Genomic DNA, 8,367 nt, shown 5'->3' with positions numbered 1-8,367 from the left:
GATATGGATTGAAGTAATGTCTGTAATAGTGGGCTCAAACATAGTAACAATTGTGAGGATGATTCAGGACTGGGCAGTGTTTCACTCTTTTGTGCATGAGGTCACTATGAGTCCAAGTCCATTCTCCAAGTCCATTCAGTGACACCTAATAGCAACAACATGTACATATGTACACAGACATGAGGGTGCTTCAAAAAGTTTATAGAAAATGGAATTAAAATATGATGGAATCTTTCCATAAATGTTATGAAGCTCCATTGTATGTGTTGTGTTTATGTGTAGTGGCAACAGATGTTGTTACTTCATAGGTATAACCATTCACCTCACAGAATTCATTTCATTGGTTTGAAGGTTTTTGGTCATAGTCTCATGAGACAACTCAGGCAATTGGCATAATACAGTTCATAAAGTTTATATTCTGCATCTTAGTTTGTTAAGTAGTATCTAGGGTCTTAAAAGCTTACAAGTAGCCATGTAAGGTGAAACTGTTGGTCTCTATTCATATGACCATAAGAGAAAGAAGGCAATTCAGGAATCAAAAAAAGAGCATTTTTATAGGACTAATTGTCTCCATGAGCCACAAGTCTCCTTTACATTGAGACTAGAACTCGAGAGTGCCTGGCTACCACTACTGAACATTCTAGTCAGAGTCAAAGCAGTTGAATCCTGATAGAAAGGGAGAAAAATGTGGGACAAAACTTGAAATTATTAAAAAGTACTTGCGTGCTGGATCCATTGAGGCTGGAGAAATTCCTCGTCTACTGCCCTGAGATATTCTTCAAACCTTGAACTGAAACTAGTCCCTGAAGTCACCTTTTAACTAAATAGAAGAAGGTTAGCTCAAAAAGTAAAGAATGCCACCTTTGAGGCCTGTACTTTTTAAAAATAATTATCTATATGAGGCTTTATGGTCAACAGTTACTCTAAAGCATGAATGAGAAGGTTGGAGGGCAGTGAGACATAGTTAATGGGAATGAGAAAGGAAAAAAGGAGAATGTCAGCAAAATGTAAACTGTGTAACTAATATTACTGAATAATATCAGTATATATTTTGAATACGAACCTCTTACTGTATGTCACCAAAAATACAATAAAACATTTAATAAAATGGAAAAAAAATGAAGTACTTGAAAAGGAAAAAGGCAGAGCTCTAAAGTTGTGCTATGCAGTGTGAGTAACCATTAGTCACACATGGCTGTTTAACATAAAATTTTTTAATTTACTTCTTCACTTATGCTAGCCAGGTTGTAAATGTGGTCAGGGACTGTTTTATTGGATAGCACAGATAAAGGATATTTGCATCATCACAGAAAATTCTGGTAATGCTGTTTTAGAAAATCTAAAACACATTATTTATAATTTTTCTTTTATGTATAATAATTTTACTTCCAATTTTATTTTTTAGGAAGGTGTAATTATGAATGAGTTTTATATGGAATTTATTGTGAAAGATCTTACCGTCATATTTCTTATGCCTTGTCACATTTTAAATACTAACTCCATATTGTAGTCATTATTAGGTTGCTATTATTAACTGTTTTTGAGTTGGTTCTGACTCAGTGACTTTTTATAGCATTTCCATGGCTATAAATCTTTGTAGGAGCAGAAAGCCTCATCTTTCTCCTGAGGAGTGACTAGTGAGCTCAAACTGCTGACCCTGTGGTTCACAATTCAGTACTTACTATAGAGAGCTACCACGTTTAAGCTTTAGATTCAGTTTGTAACCCATGTTGTTGTTAGGTGCCATCGAGTCGGTGCCGACTCACAGCAGAATGAAACTGCTGGGCCAGCCTCACTAATGTTGCCACGCTTGAGCCCATTGATGTTGCCTCTTGCTTAATCCATCTCGCTGGGGTAGTATTCCTCTTTACTCTGATCCTCCACCTTACCAAACATGATATCCTTCTCCAGCAACTGGTCCCCTCCTGACAATATGTCTGAAGTATGAGAGACGAAGTTTGGCCATCTTGGCCTCCAAGGAACACTCTGGCTGCACTTCTTCCAACACAGATTGTTGGCTCTATGGGCAGCCTATGGCACTTATCAATATTCTCCTCCAACACCATAACTCAAAAGCATCAATTCTTCTACGGTATACCTTATTCACTGCCCAGTTTTCACATGCTTGTGAGGTTGTTAAAAATAACATGGCTTGGGTCAGGCGCACCTTAGTCCTCAAGCTGACATCTTTGCTCTTCAGCACTTCAGAAGGTCCTGTGCAGCAGATTTGCCTAATGCAATACATCGTTTGATTTCTTGACTGCTGCTTCCATGGGTGTTGATAGTTGATTCAAGAAGAATGAAGTCCTTGACAACTTCAATCTTTTCTCCATTGATAAGACTGTTGTTTATTGGTTTGGTCCAGTGGTGAGGATTTTTGTTTTCTTTACATTGAGATATAACCCTTACCGAAGGCTGTGCTCTTTGATCTTCATCAGTAAAAGTTTTTTAAGTCCTCTTCATTTTCAGCAAGCAAGGTTGTATCAACTGTATATCGCAGATTGTTAATATACCCCACCTGAATTTAGAGATCATTTGAAGAACAGATTTGATACATTAAACACTAAAGACCGAAGACCAGAAGAGTTGTGGGATGACATCAAGAACATCATACATGAAGAAAGTAAAAAGTCATTAAGAAGACAAGAAAGAAGCAAAAAGTCAAAATGGATGTCAGAAGAAACACTGAAACTTACTCTCCAGCATAGAGATGCTAAAGCATATGGAAGAAATGAGGAGTTAAAAGAGCTGAACGGAAAATTTCAAAGATCAGTTCGAGAAGATAAAGCCAATTATTATAACAAAATGTGCAAAGATCTGGAGTCAGAAAACCAAAAAGGAAGAACACGCTCAGCATTTCTCAAGCTAGGGGAACTGAAGAAAAAATTCAAGCCTTGATTTTCGTTATTGAAAGATTTTCTGGGCAAATTATTGAATGATGCAGAAAGCATCAAGAGAAGATGGAAGGAGGAATACACAGAGTCACTGTACCAAAAGGAAGTGGTTGATGTTCAACCGGTTCAAGAGGTAGCATATGATTAAGAGCCAGTGATACTGAAGGAAGAAGTCCAAGGTGCACTGAAGGAATTGGCAAAGAACAAGACACCAGAAATTGATGGAATAAAAATTGAAATCAGATAGTTGTCTTCCAGATTTCTTGGTGAGTGCCTCCTGTGCCACCTCACTTTCTTGAAAGATTTCAATTTTTAGTCCATCAGTTCCTGGAGCCTTGTTCTTTGCCAATTCCTTCAGTGCACCTTGGACTTCTTCCTTCAGTGTCATTGGCTCTTGATTATATGCTACCTCTTGAAACTGTTGAACATCAACCATTTCCTTTTGGTACAGTGACTCTGTGTATTCCTCCTTCCATCTTCTCTTGATGCTTTCTGCATCATTCAATAATTTGCCCAGAGAATCCTTCAATAACGGAAGTCGAGGATTGAATTTTTTCTTCTGTTCCTCCAGCTTGAGAAATGCTGAATGTGTTCTTCCTTTTTGGTTTTGCACATTTTATTGTAATAACTGGCTTTGTCTTCTCAAGCTGATCTTTGAATTTTTCTGTTCAATTTTTGGACCTCCTCATTTCTTCCATTTGCTTTAGCATCTCTACGCTGGAGAGCAAATTTCATTGTTTCTTCTGACATCCATTTTCACCTTTTCCTTCTTTCTTGTCTTCTCAATACTAGAGGAAGATAAATAATTTTTGATAAAGGAAACAAGTGTAAACTGCTACAATCTAATGAACTTGACCTATGCTTATGTATGTAGTAGTTTAAAATACCAGCTGAGAAGGAAGGGGTCTTCATATCATGTATCAATCTATTCCCTCTGTATACAGAAAATCACCAAGGAGCCAGCTGGTGAGCTTGAACCGCCAGCCTTGCAGTTTAGACGGTTTTGCAGTCTGGTGCATTAACCCATAGCGCCATACCAGGATTCCATTGGCTACCTAAAATGAGGGAGCAATAAAGGCACAAAGTGACTGGCTTACAAGTTTTCAAGAGGGAGTTTGGTTTAAGAGTGTGGGGTTGGGGGGAAGGTACATTCACCACTGAATGATTTTCATCTTGTCTATATGGGTCTGGTGAAAAGAGATGGAGATAAGATTCTTATGATTCATTAGTGACTACCTGTTAATCATGACTGAGACTGTCACAATTGTAAAGGTAGAAATTTTGTATACAAAAACGGGGGGGGGGTAGTTAATCTTAAAGTCCAGAAACAGAGGACTCTCGGACCATCAAGGGAGAAGAGCATGAGCAGAAAGCTGGGCCTTATCCAGAGAAGCAGAGACACTAGAGATGGGGACATGGAGAGAGGGAGCAGCTGAGTTCTCTAGACTGATGGAAAGAGAAAGACTGAGTGCTGGCAGCCAGGAGGCAGGCTTGCAGAATGTGCCCTTTGGTGGTTTAAACTACTATATATTCCTGCGTGTTTTTGTGTACATCCCTCTGCCCCTCCATGTAAACTATCACTTAATTCACAATAAAAACTTTAAAGAAAAAAAAAGGAGGGGGGTTGGTTGTGGTGGATTTGGGGTTATTTGTAGTCTAGAACAATTGGAAATATTTGGAACTAATTTATTTTTTCATGTTTTTTATCCTAGGGTCTCTATGGCAGTGTGATCGTGGCAGGAGGAAACACGCTAATACAAAGCTTTACTGACAGGTTGAATAGAGAGCTTTCTCAAAAAACTCCCCCAGTAAGTCTTAACCTGGTATTCAATAGTGTTCTATAGTTGTCTGTATCCTCACTGATGGTGTAATTTAACAGATAGGGTTTTGGTATTTTGTGTGTGTTTGGTTTACTATTACTCAAATTTTCTTAGATAATGACATCCATTGGTTACTCTTAGACTGTTTAAATTTTATGTTATCCAGTGATTCTATACTTAATAGTTTATATATGAGTATAATGTACTAAGTGCTTCAGTACAACATGAACTGAGTGCTCTTGGGAACACTAAGAGGCAAGCATCAGGCTTCCTTGGAATATCAGGAAAACTTCATGAAGAAGCTTTTGAACAGAATGAAGAGGACTTAAACTAGTTTGTAATTTATGAAAGGATATTCCGATAGAATAGTCTTCTTAGTTATCTAGTACTTTTGTAACAGAAATACCACAATTGGATGGATGGCTTTCACAAACAGAAATTTATTCTTTCACAGTTTGGGATGCTAGAAGTCCGAATCCAGAGCATCTGGCTCTGGAAAAAGTTGCTTGTCTTCTCTCATCATCTGTAAGCCCAGCATTCGTTGGAAATCTCCAAGGGAAGATCTTTTCTTAGATCTAGGAGCTTCACAGTGCAATGACTCCAGGTCCCAAGGACACTCCATTCCCAACTTTTTTATTGGTTGTAGCAGGTCTGGCTTTCTCTGCTTGCTTCTCTCTACTTTTATCTGTTATAAGATAAAATGTCCACCACTCATCTATTAGTTTGTTGTACTGTGGTGGCTTGCGTGTTGCTGTGATTCTGGAAGCTATGCCACCGGTATTTTAAATACCAACAGGATTACACTGGTGGAGAGGTTTCTGCAGAGCGTCCTGATTAAGACAGATGAGGAAGAAGGCGAGACAGACTAGTTCTGAATATTTAGTCACTGAAACTCTTAGGAATAGCAGTGGAACACTATCAGAACCAGAATATTTTCAGATACAGTGCCAGAAGATGAGCCCCTTAGGTGCTCTCAAACTACTGGGGAAGAGCTGCCTCTTCAAAAGTAGAGTGACCACGATGATGCAAATGAAGTAAAGCCTTTGGGATCTTTGTTAGCTGGAGGAAGTAAAAGAGCTGAATAGAAAATTTCAAAGGGCAACATAAGAAATCATGAAATGTGTAAAGACTTGGAGTTAGAAAATGAAAAGGGAAGGACTTGCTCAGTATTATGCAAACTGAGGGAACTAAAGAAAAACTTCAAACCTCAACTTGAAATATTGAAGAATTCTATCGGCAAAGTATAGACTGATGCAGAAAGCATCAAAAGAAGATGGAGGGACTACACAGAGTCACTGTTCCAAAAAGAAATGGTTCATGTTCAGTCATTTCACGAAATGTGCATATGATACTGAAGGAAGAAATCCAAGGTACATTGAAGCCATTGGCAAAGAACAAGGCTCTGGGAATTGATGGAACATAGATTGAAATATTTTAACAAACTGATGTAGCACTGGAGGCACTTACTCATCTATGTTGTGAAATTTGGAAGAAAGCTAAGCCAACTGATTGGAGGGGGGATCCCTGTCTGTGCTCATTCCAAAGAGAGACCCAATGAAATGAGGAACTCGTTGGATAATAACAACAATATAGCACGCAACAATAATACACGTTTGCTATTATAGGATATAAATTGTGAATGCCATTACTTTTTAGTATGCAGTTTTCTAAAGTTTCTATATTTTTTATCACTTAAAATTAAAGTACTTAAAATTATAGTGGTTCCAACCAATGTCTACTGGTAGCATAGACAGTCTTCACCAAAACTGAATTCCCTAAGTTGAGTCACTTGTTTTATTTGATTGTACTAACGCTTTATCTTTTTGTAGAGCATGCGGTTGAAATTGATTGCAAATAATACAACAGTGGAACGGAGGTTTAGTTCCTGGATTGGTGGTTCCATTCTAGCTTCTTTGGTTAGTAGATAAGCTACTCTGCAAATTAGTGTTTAAAATTCTTACCGAATAGTTGGACTTATTTAAATATACCCTTAAAGATACTAAATATAGTTTAAAACTATTAAAAATAATTCCCATATATCATTTATCATTTTTTATTTTATACCTATCAAATGAACGAAGGGCCTAGTAAGAAAACCAATATTGTGGTACTGTAGGTTAATGCGCCAGACTGCAAAACCACTTGAACTGCAAGGTTGGTGGTTCAAGCTCACCAGTCGCTCCTCAGAAACCCTATACAGGGTCGCTATGGGTCACAACAGACAGCACTTAACAACAACATAATAACAAAGGGAACATGCTGGCTTTGTAGGATAAGCTCTTGATTCTGAACTACAAGGTCATCGCTTCAAGCTTAGCAGCTGCTCCACAAAAAAAAAGGTGAGGGTTATCTGCTCTTGTGAAGATTTACTGCCCCTGAAACCCTGTACAGGGTTGCTATGAGTTAGAACCAACTCAATGGCACTTAACAAAAAGGAGCCCTATAACAGTTTTAAGTGCTTAGCTGCTCACTGAGCAGTTGGTGACTTGAACCTTTACTGGCTCCACGAGAGAAAGATCTAGCGATCTGCGCCTATAAAGATACTTGTTAAGTGCCATTGAGTTGATTCTGACCCATAGCAACCCTGTATAGGGTTTCCAAGGAGTGGCTGGTGAGATTTAACTGCCAACCTTGCAGTTCAAACTGATCTTGCAGTCTAGGGCATTAACAGCACCACACACATCCTGTTGGGTAGGAATCTCTTATTCATGCTCCTTTAATACTCTCATTGGCACTGGTTAGGACTCGGCTGCAGTATATGCTTAAAATTACATCATTCTTTCTTGGTCTCTAATTGTAAGGTTTGTTGTTGTTGTTGTTAAGTGCCATCGAGTCGGGTCCGACCCATAGCGACCCTGTACAGGGTTTCCGAGGGTGTAAATCTTTACGGGAGTAGAAAGCCTCATCTTTCTCCCGTGGAGCGGCTGGTAGTTTCGAACCGCTGACCTTAAGGTTCGCAGCCCGATTCGTAACCACTACGCTACCAGAGCTCCCTTAATTGTAAGGTAGAGGAAGCCAAGTATTGCTTTTGTGGCAAATGGTAAAGTCATGGTGATGGGTTTTACATTCGACTTAGACTGCCTTGGATCAGAAGTTCTTGTACTTAACTACATCCCAGTTTTCTCTCCTTCACCCCTAAGAATAATAGGTTAGATATTTTTAGGCTGTTAAAATGTAACTTTTTTTTTATTTTTAGTAGTGTTACTTGCTATCCATTTATTAATGTCTATTTTTGTAAGTCAGATATCAAAACTGGGTTCCCTATAAGGGGACTTCAAAAAGTTAATGGAAAATGAGATTTAAAAGAATGTGATTTTGCCGTATAACTTTCTAGAGTCATGTGTGAATCCACTTGAGTAAAAAATTCATAAGGAATGGGTTTCTCCTATTTACACGTGCAGTTATTAATGTAGTCCAGGTTTCTTCATGCTTAGCTCACTTTCCTCCCCTGCCCTTGTATATGTATATGACATATTGCTAAGTGCCGTAGTGTCCGTTCCAACTCACAGCAACCCTGTATAGGGCTTCTGAGGAGAAACTGGTGGGTTTGAGCCTCTGAGCTTGCTCTTAACAATCCAGTGCTTAACTCCCTGTATGTGTTAACGTTGTCGTTAAAGTGCCATAAGTTAGTTCTGACTTATAGCGACTCTCTA

The 8,367-nt window shown here is 38.6% G+C and overlaps 1 protein-coding gene across 2 annotated transcripts in view; it reads left to right on the top strand.

The window, feature by feature from the left end:
- Positions 1-8,367, top strand: part of ACTL6A (actin-like 6A) — a 58,699-nt gene that overhangs the window by 40,631 nt on the left and 9,701 nt on the right. For both annotated transcript variants that reach the window (XM_006867699.1, XM_006867700.1), the window contains exons 12-13: positions 4,607-4,702; positions 6,544-6,630. In XM_006867699.1, coding sequence (XP_006867761.1) covers positions 4,607-4,702; positions 6,544-6,630 — 183 coding nt within the window. The remainder of the gene's footprint in view (positions 1-4,606; positions 4,703-6,543; positions 6,631-8,367) is intronic.

Source organism: Chrysochloris asiatica, unplaced genomic scaffold, assembly GCF_000296735.1.
Source record: "Chrysochloris asiatica unplaced genomic scaffold, ChrAsi1.0 scaffold00108, whole genome shotgun sequence".
Taxonomy (NCBI): domain Eukaryota; kingdom Metazoa; phylum Chordata; class Mammalia; order Afrosoricida; family Chrysochloridae; genus Chrysochloris; species Chrysochloris asiatica.
This window is presented reverse-complemented; position numbering and strand designations above follow the sequence as displayed.